This window comes from Glycine max, unplaced genomic scaffold (genome assembly GCF_000004515.6).
Source record: "Glycine max cultivar Williams 82 unplaced genomic scaffold, Glycine_max_v4.0 scaffold_124, whole genome shotgun sequence".
In the NCBI taxonomy this organism is placed as follows: domain Eukaryota; kingdom Viridiplantae; phylum Streptophyta; class Magnoliopsida; order Fabales; family Fabaceae; genus Glycine; species Glycine max.
This window is the reverse complement of record NW_024464767.1, coordinates 28,110-48,577: the sequence shown is the minus strand read 5'-3', so window position 1 is coordinate 48,577 and position 20,468 is coordinate 28,110. Positions and strand designations below refer to the sequence as shown.

At 35.8% G+C, this 20,468-nt stretch overlaps 1 protein-coding gene and 1 pseudogene across 1 annotated transcript; both read left to right on the top strand.

The window, feature by feature from the left end:
• The first annotated feature begins 6,753 nt into the window (after positions 1-6,753).
• Positions 6,754-10,372, top strand: LOC106797921 (receptor-like protein EIX1). Its single transcript, XM_014773224.3, is given in 2 exon segments — positions 6,754-7,037; positions 7,039-10,372. Coding segments are annotated over 2 exon segments (3,285 nt in total). The 3' UTR covers positions 10,040-10,372.
• Positions 10,373-11,658: 1,286 nt separating this feature from the next.
• Positions 11,659-20,077, top strand: LOC106797922 (receptor-like protein EIX2; annotated as a pseudogene).
• The last annotated feature ends 391 nt before the right edge of the window (positions 20,078-20,468 follow it).

Below are 20,468 nucleotides of genomic sequence, written 5' to 3'. Positions count from 1 at the left end.
CATTCCAAAATTCCTCACCAACCATCCCTATTATATTAGACTACCACATCCGTGATGAAAATTATAGTACGGTCTCAATTCCACTGTCTCAATTAAATATAATATATACAAGATATCACAATAAGGATATGTTAAGTAAGAATTTAATTTAAATACACTTTCATTTGCAATTAATTAATTATATATATTTCCTATAACTTTTTTACTAATTGTTTTACAAATCATTTGGTGATTTCTAATTAATTAACAATTTAAATTTTTACACTATCTATCAAAATTAAACTCATATATTAACAGCATCAAAGTTATTTTCGTTTTAATTTTGATACTTTTGTTCTAATTAAGTAGTACTAGCAGTTGCCATTCTCATTATTTTACTATACGTACATTCTACATTCTGCTTACAACTTGCAATGAATGGAAAAAGTGGAGCTTGGACATCATTTGTCTGCATGACATTCACACCACTCACCAAAAGTGAGTGGAAATTTTTAGACAAAATAGATGAAGAATTATTAATGTTCAACCATCATTGGAAGTGGAAAGTTCATTATGAGAAAGAAAAGCAGTTCGCCAAAATGGAAAGCAGTAGGTAAAGAAAGCTCAAGTAATTTTCAACTTCTAGACATTCCATGTAGAGATAAGAAATGACAGTTCATAGAAAAGAAAAGGGAAAAAAAATGATGGCTTAAAGATCTTTATCTTTGAGCTGTTTGTCTCTACTAATCAACTATAGTTAGCTATTTTAATTTATGATTGTCAACTTGAGATACCATTAAGATAAAAGTGGTGTGAAAAAAGAGCATCAAAGTATGCGTACGTATGGCGTCGATCAAGAGTCACATCACTTGTTCTGTGAGGGAAACCAAAAACATTACAAGTTCAAAATTAAAAATAATAGAATTCCCTTTATAAAACACATATATAATTTGTTTCTCAATTCTCATAAGAAAAAATCACTTGCACTAATGGGTTGGTACAATGGTCCTTGTGGCAGCCATCATGCACAACAATGCAAATTCCCTGATTTGGTAAAAAAGGCTAGGAAGGAATTCGTAAAACCCACTGAATCAAATTCTTTTGTAACATTTGGAAATATGTGAGTGAGATTTTCAAAACACCAAACAGTTATAGTATCAAATGTTGTATCTTCAAATTTGGCTTCTTTCTACGAAATAAAGTTGCAAAAACGGAAGACCGAGAGCTTAATTAGACATAGAATTCAAATGGAGCATGCCATCATTGACATGAAGACTGATGAGAAGTTTGAAATAACATTTCTTACATAGAATTCAAAGATTTCACACGTAGTCCATTGTTTAGAATAAACTGCTACATATATATAACGCGTTGTTAAAAAAAGTAATAAAAAAATAAAAGGTTTAATTATCCTTTTGACCCTTAAAGTTACGACAATATTTTTTTTAGTCGATGTAGTTTAACTCATGGGACCAGAAACTCACAATCACACACTTTATCTGCAGCAATCAAAACCATCATCCCATTGGAACGATCAACTTAGTTCAATGCTGTGATATCACTCCAACTTGATGAGAGACTGTCAAGAAGGAGATTACATCATGGCAATTGGCAAATGCTAAGCTTGCAGAGGTCGGTGGCAGACTCAAGAATAATGGAATGTGTAGTGGCTTTGTCTCATACCTCCATTACACTTCATTTGTACCTGTGCTTGCTTCCCTATTTTTATTAATTGTGTTCATGTTTATGTGTGAATTGAATCTTCCCCTCGAGGACCAAAAGATAAAAAAATTGTAAATATAAGAACCTTTTTATAGGGATAGACACCAAAATCTAAGAATACATGATAATTATCTATCATCCAAACTTAACTCAGGATAAAAAAAAAAGTAGCACATTAAAATTTTATAGGGATAGAAATGATATATTTTACCCTATTTTTTTTCATGCTTGACTTAACTCTCAACATTTATTGTCAATGATAAGAAACTTTGGCATAGATTTGATGGAGTGGCCTATGGTTCAAGTTGAAAAAGTGGGGACCTTGATATGGATTTGGTGGAGTTGTCTGTGGTTTGTCTAGAAGACAATTTTTTTTTCTTTTATTTTATTTTGAATAATAAAAATTTGATCATTTAAAATTAGTTATAGGTTCAAATTGCATGTAATAGAAGACTTGAATTTAATAATACAAGACTTTTTTTGTTGTTTATTTGGCACAAGAATAAATTATATTTCTTTGTAGATTATTTAAGTGATCTCATGAATTATTTTTTAAAAATATTATATTGAACGTGATTATTTTTATGATTGCTTAAATTTGACACTTAAAATTATTTAAAAAATAAAATGGAAATTAAAATTATGTTGCTCCTATTAGTATTTAAGTTGATAACTTGTAAAGAAAATAAAAAATATGATACTAATTTTTATGATAAAAAATTAAGATTCATTTTCAAATTAATTAGAAATAGACAATTAACACAACAAATTAATATTTCCAAATAATGATAATATATAAACTGAAAAGCTTATGCATTAAGAATGCAAATCTTCATAAGTTAGATATTTCAATAAATTATATATTTATTTTTCTCTTCTATCACTATTCTTAAAATATCACCACACAAGTAAATGAAATTCAGACAAAGACTTTAATATATGAAGACTTGTGGTCTAACAATAAAATAGCTAAGGCCATAGATAAATAATTTAGAAAAACATGCCACACTTCTTGGTATATCATATCTTCTAATTTACTTTTTAAGCTAAATATGATCTACAATATATGGAGAAATTTGGACCAAGACTTATAAAAGAAAAAAGTTATGATCTCAATAATTATTGTAGACCAAGTTAAACAAGCATTTTACACTTCTTTGTATCTTACTAATTAATTTTTAATGAAAAAAAATATAATATTCAGGCTAAAATACAATTAGAAATAGACGACACAACAATCTTTCTGATTAATGAAAATGAAAATTAGTTTTTTTTTCACATATAAGAAGAATATTATTTTGTAAATTAAAAAATAGATCAAAATTAAATAGTTAGATTGAAACGAAAGAGTCTTTTTTTATATAGATTTTTTAACCGAAATAATCTTTAAATTAGATCATTTTCCTATAATTGATGTATTCATCATTTATAATTTTTTTCCTTGCTTACTTAATTCTAAACATTTGTTGTCAATGATATGGAACTTGATATGAAGGTAATGTATTGACCTATGGTTCATGTTGAAGAAGATAGAGACCTAAATATGGTTGGCTGGACTTTGTGGAGTGTCCTAAGGTTCAAGATTAAAAAAATGAAGGACATTGACTTGGACTTGATGGAGTAGTCTATGGTTCAAGTGGGAAAAGTGGGGTCCTTGATATGAATTTGGTGGAGTGGGAAGTGGTTTGTCTAGGAGACTAGACAATTTTATTTTCATTTCTTTTATTTGGAATAATAAAAAATTGATATTTTAAAATTAATTATGGGTTCAAACTGCAAGTAATAGAATATTTGAATTTTATAAGGCAAGACATTTTGTTATTTACTTAACACGTACAGGTTTAACGAAAGGATTAATTGATTTAAATAATAGTTAAAATTTTAAGACTAATTAAGTCGAATTTAATTACCTTTGCTGTAAACTACTCAAAGTTTTAAAAAAATTATTAATATTTTCTTAAAATAAAAATTTCATTGATTTAAGAAATCCTATACTGTAAATTAAAATAAAATGTTTCTTATTTTAGTATTTGAGACAAGAATAAAATATATTTATTTGTAGAAGATTATTTACGTTATCGTATAAATATATTTTTTAGAATATTATATTGAACGTGAGTATTTTATGATTGTTTAAATTTGGCACTTACAATTATTTAAAAAGTAAAATGAAAATAAAAATTATGTTTCTCCTATTATTTAAGTTGATAACTTATAAAAAATACAAAATATGATACTATTTTTTATAGAAAAAAGTTAAATTCTTTTTCACCACTTCTTTTTTTATCAATAATTAATTTTTATATGATAAAGGAAATCATATTTAGGTTTGAATACAATTAGAAATAGATGACACAAACAACCTTTTTTTTCATGTGGAGAGCTTGAGACGGGTGGAAGACTAAGTTTCAAATGAAACTTTTTTTAGTAATTGTTTTACAAATCATTAGGTGATTTCTAATTAATTAACAATTTAACTTTTTACACTGTGTATCAAAATTAAACTCATGTATTAACAGCATCAAAGTTATTTTCGTTCTAATTTTGATACTTTTGTTTTAATTAAGTACTACGTACTAGTAGTTGGCATTCTCATTATTTTATTATACGTACATTCTACATTCTGCTTACAACTTGCAATGAATGGAAAAAGTGGAGCTTGGACATCATTTGTCTGCATGACATTCACATGTAGAGATAAGAAATGACAGTTCATAGAAAAGAAAAGGAAAAAAAAATGATGGCTTTGAGATCTTTATCTTTGTGAGAGTGTTACTGCTTGCACCTCCTTGCTTGCTATGCAATCATTTACTTAACAAAAATGTAACGAAAGGATTGATTTAAATAATAGTTAAAATTTGAAGACTAATCAAACCAAATTTAATTACCTTTGATTTAAAGTATTAAAAGACTTGAATTAACAAAAGTTGGACTTTTAATAAAAGACTTGATGGAGTCCATGAAATAGAAAACTTGAATTTTTTTAATAAAATGTTGAACTTTTATTGTTTAATTAACAAAAGTTTAACGAAAGGATAGATTAAATAATAGTTAAATTCAATATAAAATTTTGTGTATATAGGAATTTTAAAAAGGGAGATAGATAAAGTAAATTCAAAATTATTTCCTATTCTAAGAATTAACTCGGGAGAATTGGATAATAAAGTCAATAATTAAAAAAAGGAAACATAATAAAAAAATTAAAAAAGTCAAGAAAGACACTTGCAGCAGTATAAATAATAGAAGTTTTATAATTTATATGCAGAAGCAAGAAGCACTTATACAATTAAGTTGATTTCTATATATGCGTTGCAGAAGTTGAAGAAGGCAGAGACCTTAATATTAGTGGACTTTGTGGAGTGTCCTAAGGTTGAAGTAGTCTATGGTTCAAGTTGGAAAACTGGGGACCTTAAAATGGAGGACCTTGACATAGACTTGATGGAGTAGTCTATGGTTCAAGTTGGAAAAGTGGGGACCTTGATATGGATTTGGTGGAGTGGGCAAGGGTTTCTCTAGGAGACAATTTTGTTTTCATTTCTTTTATTTTGAATAATTAAAATTTGATATTTAAAATTAATTATGGGTTCAAACCGCATGTAATAGAATGTTTGAATTTTATGAGACAAGACTTTTTGTTGTTTACTTAACACGTACAGGTTTAACGAAAGGATTGATTTGAATAATAGTTAAAATTTGAAGACTAATTAAGCCAAATTTAATTATCTTTGATGTAAACTACTTAAAGTTTTAAAAAAATCATTAATATTTTCTTAAAATAAAAATTTCATTGATTTAAGCAATTCTATACGGTAAACTAAAATAAAAAATGTTTCTTGTTTTAGTATTTGGCACAAGAATAAATTATATTTCTTTATAGATTGTTTAAGTTATCGTATGGATTTTTTTTTTTTGAGAATATTATATTGAACGTGAGTATTCTCATGATTATTTAAATTTGACACTTGCAATTATTTAAAAAGTAAAATAGAAATTAAAATTATGTTTCTCCTCTTATTTAAGTTGATAACTTGTAAAAAATATAAAATATGATACTGATTTTTTTTTGAGAAAAAAAGTTAATATTATTTTCACTTCTTTTATATAACTAATTAATTTTTATATGATAAATAAAATAATATTCAAGTTAGAATACAACTATAAATAGATGACACAATAACTTTTCCAATTGATGATAATTAAATCTAGTCTTTTTTTCCTATATAAGAGAATATTATTTTGTGAACTGAAAAATTGATTAAAATTAAATAATTAGATTGGAAGGAAAAAAAAATTATAGATTTTTTAATAGAAATAGTCTTTAAAGTACACCCTTTTCCTATAATTGATGTATTCATCAATTAATTGAGTTAGATATTTCAATAAATTGAATATTTATTTTTGTCTTCTATCCTATTCGTAAACTATCACCATAAATGAAATTTAGACAAAAACTTTAATATATGAAAACTTGTGGTCTAACAATAAATAGCTAGGACCATAATTTTATAATTTAAAAAACATGTCACACTTCTTTGTAGATCTTCTAATTTACTTTTTAAGTTAAATATGATCTACAATACATGGAGAAATTTGGACCAAGACTTATAAAAGGAAAAACTATGATCTCAATAATTATGATAGATCAAATTAAACTTCTTTGTATCTCACTAATTAATTTTTAATAAAAAGAAAATAATATTATGATTAAAAAACAATTAGAAATAGACAACACAACAATCATTAATGACAATGAAGATTAATTAGTCTTTGTCACATATAAGAAGAATATTATTTTGTGAATTGAAAAATTGATCAAAATTAATTCGGGAGAATAATTCGGGAGAATTGGATAATTAAATTGATAATTTAAAGAGGCCAGCGTAAAAAAAAGAATGAAAGAATAATTTAGTATTTGGCACAATAATAAAAAAGGTAAAAAATAATGAAAGTGAAGAAAAAAACAGGCAGGGCAGCAGTATAAATAATAGAAGTTTGATGATTTATATGCAGAACCAACAACTACACTTGTTTTCTATATATTCTTGCATGATCATGAATTCTTCCTCCATTTATATTCTTGTCTTTGTCCAGCTTTGGTTGTTGAGCTTACCATGCAGAGAGAGTGTGTGCATCCCAAGTGAGCGTGAGACACTTATGAAGTTTAAGAATAATCTGAATGATCCTTCAAATAGGCTTTGGTCTTGGAATCATAATAATACCAACTGTTGCCACTGGTATGGAGTCCTCTGCCACAACCTTACTTTCCATGTTCTTCAGCTTCACCTCCACACCTCAGATTCTGTTTTCTATCATTACTATGATAGCTACTCTATTCGATGAGGAAGCTTATAGGAGATGGAGCTTTGGTGGAGAGATAAGTCCTTGTTTGGCTGATTTAAAGCATTTGAATTACTTGGACTTGAGCGGCAATTATTTCCTTGGAGAAGGTATGTCAATTCCTTCTTTCCTTGGGACAATGACTTCCTTGACTCACCTCAACCTCTCTGATACTGGATTCAATGGGAAGATTCCTCCTCAGATTGGGAATCTCTCTAAGCTTCGATATCTTGACTTGAGCGGCAATTATTTACTTGGAGGAGGTATGTCAATTCCTTCTTTCCTCGGGACAATGACTTCCTTGACTCACCTCGACCTCTCTGGTACTGGATTCATGGGGAAGATTCCATCTCAGATTTGGAATCTCTCCAATTTGGTGTATCTTGGCCTTGGAGGTGATTCTGATGTCGAACCTCTGTTTGCTGAAAATGTAGAATGGCTATCAAGTATGTGGAAGCTTGAATATCTTCATTTGAGTTATGCAAACCTATCCAAAGCATTTCATTGGCTACACACTCTCCAATCTCTTCCTTCTTTGACCCACCTATATTTGTCATTCTGCACACTCCCTCACTATAATGAACCATCCTTGCTCAACTTCTCATCTCTGCAAACTCTCCATCTTTCCGATACTAGTTATTCCCCTGCCATTTCTTTTGTCCCCAAGTGGATATTCAAATTGAAGAAACTTGTTTCTCTTCAATTATCATATAATGAAATCAACGATCCGATTCCTGGTGGTATTCGAAACCTCACACTTCTTCAAAATCTTGACTTGTCTTTCAATTCATTTTCATCTTCTATACCTGATTGCTTATATGGTCTTCATCGTCTCAAGTTCCTGAACCTAAGGGCCAACTACTTGCATGGGACTATTTCTGATGCCCTGGGAAATTTGACTTCTCTTGTTAAACTTGATTTGTCATACAATCAACTTGAAGGAAACATTCCAACTTCTTTGGGAAATTTGACTTCTCTTGTTGAACTTGATTTGTCATATAATCAACTTGAAGGAACCATTCCAACTTCTTTGGGTAATCTCTGCAACTTAAGGGTGATAGATTTATCATATCTCAAACTCAACCAACAGGTTAATGAACTTTTAGAAATTCTAGCTCCTTGTATTTCCCATGAACTCACAAATCTTGCAGTTCAGAGTTCACGACTTTCAGGCAATCTGACAGATGATGTTGGGGCATTTAAAAATATTGAGCGGCTAGATTTTTCCAACAACTTAATTGGTGGTGCTCTTCCTAAATCATTTGGAAAACTTTCATCATTAAGATATCTCGATCTGTCTATTAATAAATTCAGTGGAAATCCATTTGAAAGTCTTGGATCACTCTCTAAATTGTCATCTCTTCATATTGATGGCAATCTTTTTCACAGAGTTGTCAAGGAAGATGATCTTGCAAATCTTACAAGCTTGACGGAGTTTGGTGCATCGGGGAACAATTTCACTTTAAAAGTGGGTCCCAATTGGATTCCTAATTTTCAACTTACCTATTTGGAAGTGACATCATGGCCGTTAGGTCCCAGCTTTCCATTGTGGATTCAGTCACAAAACAAACTTGAATATGTTGGACTATCTAACACGGGGATTTTCGATTCTATTTCCACACAGATGTGGGAAGCACTTTCTCAGGTTTTGTATTTAAACCTCTCTCGTAATCATATCCATGGTGAGATTGGGACTACATTAAAGAATCCAATATCTATCCCAACTATTGATCTAAGCTCAAATCACTTGTGTGGTAAATTACCCTATCTTTCAAGTAATGTGCTTCAGTTGGATCTTTCAAGCAATTCATTCTCTGAATCCATGAATGACTTTTTATGTAACGATCAGGACGAGCCAATGCAATTAGAATTTCTGAATCTTGCATCAAATAATTTGTCAGGAGAGATACCTGATTGCTGGATGGATTGGACATCTCTTGTGGATGTAAATTTACAAAGCAACCATTTTGTTGGGAACTTACCCCAATCCATGGGTTCCTTGGCAGAGCTGCAGTCTTTACAAATTCATAACAACACACTCTCAGGAATATTTCCAACCAGTTTGAAGAAGAATAACCAATTGATATCCTTGGACCTTGGGGAAAATAATCTTTCAGGAAGTATTCCAACATGGGTTGGAGAAAACCTCTTAAATGTGAAAATCCTCCGCCTTCGATCAAACAGATTTGGCGGCCACATTCCAAATGAAATATGTCAGATGAGTCATCTTCAGGTTTTAGACCTTGCACAAAACAATCTGTCTGGCAATATACCCAGCTGTTTCAGTAACTTGAGTGCCATGACACTAATGAACCAAAGTACAGATCCTCGTATCTATTCTATAGCACGATATGGTAGGTCTTACTCTTCCATGGAAAGTATAGTTAGTGTGCTACTATGGCTGAAAGGAAGAGGAGATGAGTACAGAAACATTCTGGGTTTGGTAACAAGCATTGATCTGTCAAGTAACAAGTTATTAGGGGAAATACCAAGAGAAATCACATATCTAAATGGATTGAATTTTTTAAACTTGTCCCACAACCAATTGATTGGTCATATTCCACAAGGTATAGGTAATATGAGATCATTACAGTCCATTGATTTTTCGAGGAATCAACTTTCTGGTGAAATCCCTCCAACCATTGCAAATTTGAGCTTTCTGAGCATGCTAGACTTGTCTTACAATCATTTGAAGGGAAATATTCCAACAGGAACTCAATTGCAAACCTTTGATGCCTCCAGCTTCATCGGCAACAATCTATGTGGTCCACCACTGCCCATAAACTGCAGCTCCAATGGGAAAACCCATAGTTATGAAGGAAGTGATGGGCATGGAGTAAATTGGTTTTTTGTCAGTATGACAATTGGATTTATTGTGGGATTCTGGATAGTGATTGCTCCTTTGCTGATTTGTAGATCATGGCGGTATGCCTATTTTCATTTCCTTGATCATGTGTGGTTCAAACTTCAATCTTTTCGCTTAGGTAGTATCACTGTTTAGTGTGGCTTAGAATACTCCGAAGTTTTATCATTGTATTGGCAGGTTGATCAATTTGTAGTCATTGCTATCTTTTTTTTTTTTTTTTCAAATTTGAGAGCCTTATTTAAATTCTGTTTTTGGATGTAAAGAGGGAGAGTAGCTGAACGTAAAGAGGGGAAGGATAGGAGGTGTGGGGAAATGGAACTAAGGATAACCAAGTAATTTCAAATGCTTTGGTAGTCTCCATAGCATTTTTGGTAGTGACAATAGTAGCCCATATATATATATATGAATGATTATATGTGTGATACAACAAAATCCAGGATAGATAAAACAACCCATACCAACTATACAAATTACAAGTTAATTATTATTTTTACATATTTTGATGCACAATAAATAGCACCAACACAACAATGTTATATTTACTAATATATTTTTTAATATTAACTATTTTAATACAATTAATATTGTTATTTGAACAACATAGACATTATCTTCATTTTTTTTTCCTTCACCGTCTTCACCCATCTCCCTTTGTCACTAAAAAATGTAACAATTACAGTAAAAGTTAATTTCTTATGAAACACGCTTCATTTAGCTTATTTTAAAAATTTTAATGTGATAACATTTTTATTAGATGTAAATAAAGAAGAGTAGTTATTTTAAAAAGAATTAAAACCGCATGTAATAGAATGTTTGAATTTTATAAGGTAAGGCTTTTTGTTGTTTACTTAACACGTACAGGTTTAACAAAAGGATTGATTTGAATAATAGTTAAAATTTGAAGACTAATTAAGCCAAATTTAATTACCTTTGATGTAAACTACTTAAAGTTTTAAAAAAAATCATTAATATTTTCTTAAAATAAAAATTTCATTGATTTAAACAATTCTATACGGTAAACTAAAATAAAACAAACAATATATTAATGATAAATACATCAATTATAGGAAAATGGTCTAATTTAAAGACTATTTCAGTTAAAAAAATCTATATAAAAAAAGATTATTTCATTCATATCTTGCTATTTAATTTTGATCAATTTTTTAATTCACAAAATAATATTCTCTTATATATGAAAAAAGACTAGATTTAATCGTCATTAATTGGAATGGTTGTTGTGTGATCTATTTCTAATTGTATTCAAATATGAATATTATTTTCATTAACATATAAAAATTAATTGGTGATATAAAAAGAAGTGTGAAAAAGAATATTAATTTTTTTCTAAAAAAAAAATTAGTAGCATAACATGGCTGGACTTTGTGGAGTGTCCAAAGGTTCAAGATGAAAAAATACAGGACCTTGAGATGGACCTAATGGAGTCGGCTATGGTTTAATTAACAAAATAATATTTAAATTAACAAAAGTTAAACTTTTAATAAAAGGCTTGAATTAAGTAATAGTTAAATTCAATACCAAATATAAAATATGATACTGAATTTTTTTTTAATATTCTAAGAATTAATTCGGGAGAATTGGATAATTAAATCGATAATTTAAAGAGGCCGGCATAAAAAAAGAATGGAAGAATATTTTAGTATTTGGCACAAGAATAAAAAAAGGTAAAAAATAATGAAAGTGAAGAAAAAAACAGGCAGGGCAGCAGTATAAATAATAGAAGTTTGATGATTTATATGCAGAAGCAACAAGTACACTTGTTTTCTATATATTCTTATGTGATCATGAATTCCTCCTCCATTATTTATATTCTTGTCTTTCTCCACCTTTGGTTATGTAGCTTACCATGCAGAGAGAGTGTGTGCATCCCAAGTGAGCGTGAGACACTTTTGAAGTTTAAGAATAATCTGAATGATCCTTCAAATAGGCTTTGGTCTTGGAATCATAATCATACCAACTGTTGCCACTGGTATGGAGTCCTCTGCCACAACGTCACTTCCCATCTTCTTCAGCTTCACCTCAACTCTTCAGATTCTCTTATCAATGATGATTGGGAAGCTTATCGGAGATGGAGCTTTGGTGGAGAGATAAGTCCTTGTTTGGCTGATTTAAAGCATTTGAATTACTTGGACTTGAGCGGCAATAGATTTCTTGGAGAAGGTATGTCAATTCCTTCTTTCCTTGGGACAATGACTTCCTTGACTCACCTCGACCTCTCTCTAACTGGATTCTATGGGAAGATTCCTCCTCAGATTGGGAATCTCTCCAATTTGGTCTACCTTGACCTCGGAGGTTATTCTGATCTGTTTGCTGAAAATGTAGAATGGGTATCAAGTATGTGGAAGCTTGAATATCTTTATTTGAGTAATGCAAACCTATCCAAAGCATTTCATTGGCTACACACTCTCCAATCTCTTCCTTCTTTGACCCACCTATCTTTGTCACACTGCACACTCCCTCACTATAATGAACCATCCTTGCTCAACTTCTCACCTCTGCAAACTCTCCATCTTTCCTTCACTAGTTATTCCCCTGCCATTTCTTTTGTCCCCAAGTGGATATTCAAATTGAAGAAACTTGTTTCTCTTCAATTACCGGGTAATGAAATTCAAGGTCCGATTCCTGGTGGTATTCGAAACCTCTCACTTCTTCAAAATCTTGACTTGTCTTTCAATTCATTTTCATCTTTTATACCTAATTGCTTATACGGTCTTCATCGTCTCAAGTTCCTCAACCTAATGGACAACAACTTACATGGGACTATTTCTGATGCCCTGGGAAATTTGACTTCTCTTGTTGAACTTTATTTGTCATATAATCAACTTGAAGGAACAATTCCAACTTTTTTGGGAAATCTCCGCAACTCAAGGGAGATAGATTTAACATTACTCGATCTCTCTATTAATAAATTCAGTGGAAATCCATTTTTGAAAGTCTTGGATCACTCTCTAAATTGTCAGTTCTTCATATTGATGGCAATAATTTTCAAGGAGTTGTCAACGAAGATGATCTTGCAAATCTTACAAGCTTGAAGGAGTTTATTGCATCAGGGAACAATTTCACTTTAAAAGTGGGTCCTAATTGGATTCCTAATTTTCAACTTACCTATTTGGATGTGACATCATGGCAGATAGGTCCCAACTTTCCATCATGGATTCAGTCACAAAACAAACTTCAATATGTTGGACTGTCTAACACGGGGATTTTAGATTCTATTCCCACTTGGTTCTGGGAACCACACTCTCAGGTTTTGTATTTAAACCTCTCTCACAATCATATCCATGGTGAGCTTGTGACTACATTACAAAATCCAATATCTATCCAAACTGTTGATCTAAGCACAAATCACTTATGTGGTAAATTACCCTATCTTTCAAATGATGTGTATGACTTAGACCTTTCAACCAATTCATTCTCTGAATCCATGCAAGATTTTTTATGTAACAATCAGGACAAGCCAATGCAATTAGAATTTCTCAATCTTGCATCAAATAATCTATCAGGAGAAATACCTGATTGTTGGATTAATTGGCCATTTCTAGTGGAAGTGAATTTACAAAGCAACCATTTTGTTGGGAACATCCCCCAATCCATGGGTTCCTTGGCAGACCTGCAGTCTTTACAAATTCGTAACAACACACTCTCAGGAATATTGATGATACGATATCAGGAGAAGAAGAAGACCAAAATGCAAACTCAGAGGTGGAAATCGCAAAACAGGAGGTGCAGCAAGAAGTCAAGCCCAAACGCAAGATAAAGAGGCCCACTTACCTGGATGAATTCGTTTGAAGAATCCTGCCAAAACAGAAGCTTCTGCAGATCTTTCCCCGGATCGCCTTGCTTGGAATTGTGATCCTGCTGAGCAATTCTTATCAATAAAACGGTTATTGTAATATTCCTAGGATTATTCCATATTAGGAATTCTATAAAAACCATGTAATAACAAGCAAAGGCAATAAGAATGATTACAGCCTTCTCCTCCTTCTGTGTGCTCTGTTCCGTCCTTAATTTCTGGAGGTGCTAGACCTCTTCTTCTAGCTTGATACTGGTTCTCTAACAGATTTTGGTGCTCTCGTTGTCCTTTTTTTCGTTATGGCCGATTCTCATTCCCACGACGCATCCCCGCGTTCCCTGGAGGACATTCTCCTCCGCCTCGGGGACACCATGACCTCCGTGACCCTTAAGCTTGATGAAATCCTTCATCGTTTATCTCCAACATCCCCTTTCCCAACTCCACAACCAACCCCCATTCCGCCTCCACCTAACCCTGTACCTGCAACAATCCACAAAATGAAATTGGAAGTTCCGCAATTCGATGGCACGGAGCCTCTTGGGTGGATATTCAAAATTAATCAATATTTTGAATATCATGGCACCCCGGAACGCGATCGTCTCACAATCGCTTCGTTTTACATGGAGGGACGAGCACTTGCATGGTTCCAATGGATGACCAGCAATGCTCAGTTCACCTCTTGGCCGGGCTTTCTACAGGCTTTGCAAACCCGCTTTGCGCCGTCCCAATACGAAGATCCTACAGGTGCGCTTTTCAAGTTAACTCAGAAGGGTTCAGTAGGGCAATACCTGTCCGAGTTCGAGGATTTGGCCAATCGTATAATCGGCCTACCCCCTCCCTTCATTCTGAGCTGCTTCATCTCCGGCCTTTCCCCGGAAATACGCCGTGAGGTCCAAGCCTTACAACCGCTCACACTGGTGCAAGCCGCAGGGCTAGCGCGGCTGCAGGAGGAGAAATTGGCTGATATCCGTCCTTCCCCTCGACCAAGACCCCCACCTCCACCACAAATTATCCCTCACACGAACCCTAATTCCCAACCCTCTTGCGCCGCCTCCCTCCCACCCTTATTACCAGCGCCACCACGTCAGCCTCCCCCTGTGATGAAACGCTTGTCACCGGAGGAGATAACCTCACGCCGCGAGCGTGGGTTATGCTTCAACTGTGACGAGCGTTACCACCGGGGCCACCGCTGCGCTTCTCGTGTCTTCCTACTCATCACTGAGGAAGAGGAACCCCCCTTGGCTAATATAGACCCTAATAACCCACAACCCGAACCTATAACCGACCCACCTGACTTACCCGACCCGTACCCGGCCCATATAAGTCTCCACTCCTTATCGGGCCATCTTGCTCCAGAAACGCTGCGTTTTGAAGGGACTATACGAGCTCATCCTCTGGTGCTCCTCGTTGATGGAGGGAGCACCCATAACTTCGTGCAGCAGCCACTGGTCTCTCAATTGGGACTTCCTTGCCGCCCCACACCGCCACTGCGCGTCTTGGTAGGCAACGGTCATCACTTGGAATGCACTACAGTCTGTGAAGCTGTTCCTATTTCCATTCAGAACATTGAATTTTTGGTGGATCTCTATGTCCTTCCCATCGCCGGTGCCAACATCGTGTTGGGTGTCCAATGGCTCAAAACATTGGGCCCCATTCTCACGGACTATAATTCCTTAAGTATGCAATTTTTCTATCAGCACCGCTTGGTCCAATTAAAAGGGGAAAGTGCAGCTCAATTGGGCCTTTTGAACCATCATCAGCTTCGTCGTCTTCATCAGACACACGAACCAGTCACTTATTTTCATATTGCCGTCCTCACTGAACCCTCTTCTCCCACGAGCCCCACCCCACTACCCCCACCCATACAACACTTATTAGCCCAGTTCTCCACCTTGTTCCAAGATCCTCAGGGTCTTCCCCCAGCTCGAGAGACCGATCATCACATTCACTTACTACCCCAATCAGACCCAGTGAATGTGCGTCCGTACCGATATCCCCATTATCAGAAAAATGAAATCGAACACCAGGTCCACCTTATGCTCCAAAAGGGCTTGATCCAACCCAGTACCAGCCCTTTCTCATCACCCGTCCTCCTCGTAAAGAAACATGATGGAAGCTGGAGGTTCTGTGTCGACTACAGAGCCCTCAATGCTGTCACGGTTCGAGACCGATTTCCAATTCCCACAATAGATGAGCTCTTAGATGAACTCGGAGGCGCCCAATATTTCTCCAAACTCGACCTATTGCAAGGTTATCACCAGATACAGATGCATGGTCCAGATATTCCGAAAACGGCATTCAGAACCCACCACGGTCATTACGAATTCAAAGTAATGTCGTTTGGTCTTTGTAACGCCCCATCGTCGTTTCAAGCAACAATGAATAGCATCTTCCGGCACCATCTCCGTCACTTCATCATAGTGTTCTTCGATGACATATTAATTTACAGCAATACATTTGAGGCCCATATCCAACACCTAACCACAGCGTTCCAGGTCCTCCTTGATAACCACTTTGTGTTGAAATTATCAAAATGTTTTTTTGCACAGCTGCAGGTTGAATATTTGGGCCATATGGTTTCGAAGAGGGGGGTAGAACCAGTAGCTTCGAAGGTAGAGGCCGTTCTGCATTGGCCCACACCTCACTCTTCCAGGGCCGTTCGTGGTTTTTTGGGCCTTGCTGGATTCTATCGGCGTTTCATAAGGGGCTACGCTACCATCGCTGCTCCCTTAGTAAAGCTCACCACCAAAGACCCCTTTCAGTGGACTCCTCATGCCCAATCAGCTTTTGAAGACCTCAAAGCAGCCTTATCCTCAGCTCCGGTACTCACTCTTCCAAATTTTCAGATGCCATTCACGGTGGAGACAGACGCATCCGGTGTCGGAATGGGTGCCGTACTTTCTCAGGGAGGCCACCCGATTGCATATTTCAGTAAACCCTTCAGTCCCAAGCTTCTCAGGGCCTCCGCTTACATTCGTGAGCTGTTTGCTATCACCGCCGCAATTAAGAAATGGCGGCAATATCTCCTCGGTCAACGTTTCACGATTTTGACTGATCATCACAGCCTCAAGGAACTCCTCACGCAGGTGATACAAACACCGGAACAGCACATGTATTTAGCTCGCCTTATGGGCTACGATTACACAATTCAATACCGGGCCGGTAAGCACAACCAAGCTGCAGATGCATTGTCACGACTACCAGAACAAGGGCCTTCACTCCTGCTGATTCTTTCCGTGCCTTCATTAACATTTCTCGAGGAGCTTCGTCGACAACTCCATAACCACCCAGAATACATACAGCGCCGACAAGAACTCCAGCAGAATCCATCTAATTTTCCCACCTTCACGATCTCACAAGACTTAATTCTGCAGAAGGGCCGCATATGGCTGCCTCGGGAATTACCCATCACCTCCACACTCCTTTTGGAATATCACAACACACCAGCAGGGGGCCACGCTGGAATCGCGAAAACACTAGCAAGGATATCGGAGAACTTCACCTGGTCCGGCCTTCGTGAGGATGTCAGAAGGGTTGTTTCTAATTGCTTGGATTGTCAGATGACCAAGTACGAAGCCCGAAAGGCAGCTGGGTTGCTGTGTCCTCTTCCGATTCCTTGCCGGCCATGGGAGGACCTCTCCCTTGATTTTATTGTCGGATTACCACCATGCCAGGGCCACACCACCATTCTCGTCGTGGTGGATCGTTTCTCAAAGGGCATACACTTGGGTACACTTCCAACAGCTCACACCGCTTACATGGTCGCCACACTTTTCATCAATATAGTGGTTAAAATTCACGGCGTTCCAAGGAGCCTCGTTTCTGACCGAGATCCTCTCTTCCTCAGCCACTTTTGGCAAGAATTATTCAGGGCCAGCGGCACTCACCTGAAGATGAGCTCTGCTTACCATCCCCAAAGTGACGGACAAACAGAGGTCATCAACAGAATCGTAGAGCAATACCTGCGTGCCTTCGTGCACCGACGCCCTCAGCGATGGGGTAAGCTTCTTCCCTGGGTAGAGTGGTCCCACAATACCTCGTGGACTGCAGGAACCGGGTCAACCCCTTACGAAGTGACATTTGGCCGAAAACCATTCAATTTTCCGGAATACCTCTCAGGCACGACAAACATTGAAGCTGTTGAGGACTTGTTAACTGACCGAGACACTACTTTTCAGGACATTCGTAAGAAACTATTGAAGGCTCAGGCCCAGATGAAGCAACAAGCTGACCAGAAAAGAAGAGAGGTCCATTACCAGGTCGGTGATTGGGTTCTTCTCCGGTTACGCCCTTACCGACAATCTTCAACCAAGGGGAATTCCTCAGTTTGCGCCAAGCTAGCAAAACGCTTCTACGGTCCGTTCCAAGTCATTGAACGCATTGGCCCAGTTGCTTATAAGCTCAAGCTACCTGATGAGGCAAAAATACACCCGGTATTCCATTGTTCGAAGCTTAAACCCTTTCGAGGACCACCGACATCACCATCCCCTGAGTCACTTCCACAAACTTTCATCAATGACCAGCCCCTGATTTCACCCTTGGCTATATTAAATCACCGACGAACCTCTCCGGAAGCTCCTTGGGAGGTCTTAGTTCAATGGCGCGGACTATCTCCGGACGAGACTTCATGGGAAGATTGGAATGAATTGCAAGAAGAATATCACCTTGAGGACAAGGTGATCTTACAAGGGCCCAGGGATGATACGATATCAGGAGAAGAAGAAGACCAAAATGCAAACTCAGAGGTGGAAATCGCAAAACAGGAGGTGCAGCAAGAAGTCAAGCCCAAACGCAAGATAAAGAGGCCCACTTACCTGGATGAATTCGTTTGAAGAATCCTGCCAAAACAGAAGCTTCTGCAGATCTTTCCCCGGATCGCCTTGCTTGGAATTGTGATCCTGCTGAGCAATTCTTATCAATAAAACGGTTATTGTAATATTCCTAGGATTATTCCATATTAGGAATTCTATAAAAACCATGTAATAACAAGCAAAGGCAATAAGAATGATTACAGCCTTCTCCTCCTTCTGTGTGCTCTGTTCCGTCCTTAATTTCTGGAGGTGCTAGACCTCTTCTTCTAGCTTGATACTGGTTCTCTAACAATTTCCTACCAGTTTGAAGAAGACTGGCCAATTGATATCCTTGGATCTTGGAGAAAATAATCTTTCAGGATGTATTCCAACATGGGTTGGAGAAAAGCTCTCAAATATGAAAATCCTCCGCCTTCGATCAAACAGTTTTTCCGGTCACATTCCAAATGAAATATGTCAGATGAGTCGTCTTCAGGTTTTAGACCTTGCAAAAAATAATTTGTCTGGCAATATACCCAGCTGTTTCCGTAACTTGAGTGCCATGACACTAGTGAACCGGAGTACATATCCCCGTATCTATTCTCAAGCACCAAATAATACACGATACTCTTCGGTATCAGGTATAGTTAGTGTGCTACTATGGCTAAAAGGAAGAGGAGATGAGTATCGAAACATTCTGGGTTTGGTAACAAGTATTGATCTGTCAAGTAACAAATTATTAGGAGAAATTCCTAGAGAAATCACAGATCTAAATGGATTGAACTTTTTGAACTTGTCCCACAACCAATTGATTGGTCCTATTCCAGAAGGTATTGGTAATATGGGATCGTTACAGTGTATTGATTTTTCGAGGAATCAACTTTCTGGTGAAATCCCTCCAACCATTTCTAATTTGAGCTTTTTGAGCATGCTAGACGTGTCTTATAATCATTTGAAGGGAAATATTCCAACAGGAACTCAATTGCAAACCTTTGATGCCTCCAGCTTTATCGGCAACAATCTATGTGGTCCACCACTGCCCATAAACTGCAGCTCCAATGGGAAAACTCATAGTTATGAAGGAAGTCATGGGCATGGAGTGAATTGGTTTTTTGTTAGTGCGACAATTGGATTTGTTGTGGGACTTTGGATAGTGATTGCTCCTTTGCTGATTTGTAGATCATGGCGGCATGCCTATTTTCATTTCCTTGATCATGTGTGGTTCAAACTTCAATCTTTTTCCTCGTATAGTATCACTGTTTAGTGTTGCTTACAACCGATGTTGTATCATTGTATTGCCAGGTTGTTCAATTTGCATTGTAGTTATTTCTATCTTTTTTTTTTTTTTTCAAATTTGAGAGTCTTATTTAAATTCTGTTTTGGGATGTACATATTTGCATATTGAGCATATTTGTAGTTAAGATCAACTAGTTGTTCAATTCTGTGTATCACATTCTTGTTTCCAAAAATGGGGGACTAGTGGTTCAAGAAAACGTGGTTTAATAGGAAAAAAACTTATATTTAATTTTAGTCACTAACCATTGAAGTGAATAATTAGTTCTTTCGTGTTAATTAAAGTCGTGGCTGCATACAAGACTTGACTCTCCAAGCCGGCCAGGCCAAGAACTTTGATGAGATATCCATAGATAACCAATGATCATGGCCCAAGCATTCTTCGACAAGGTCACTGCCCATGAAAGCTACCCATATCGCATCAACATTTACTCACTCTTCCATTATAAGGAACTGGAGGCTGAAAGTCGTAATCTTCATTTTTATACTTTTTAGATTATACAAAGTTGGAAATATTAAAACATTATGTGGTGGGCGAATTAGTGAACAAAAATTATAAGATCTGCACAGCTTATTCTAATTTAATTCTAATTAAGAAATTAATTATTTTCCATTTTACTCCCTTTATGACAAATTTAATTTTTACTTATAAGCCGGTCTCTGATAGACC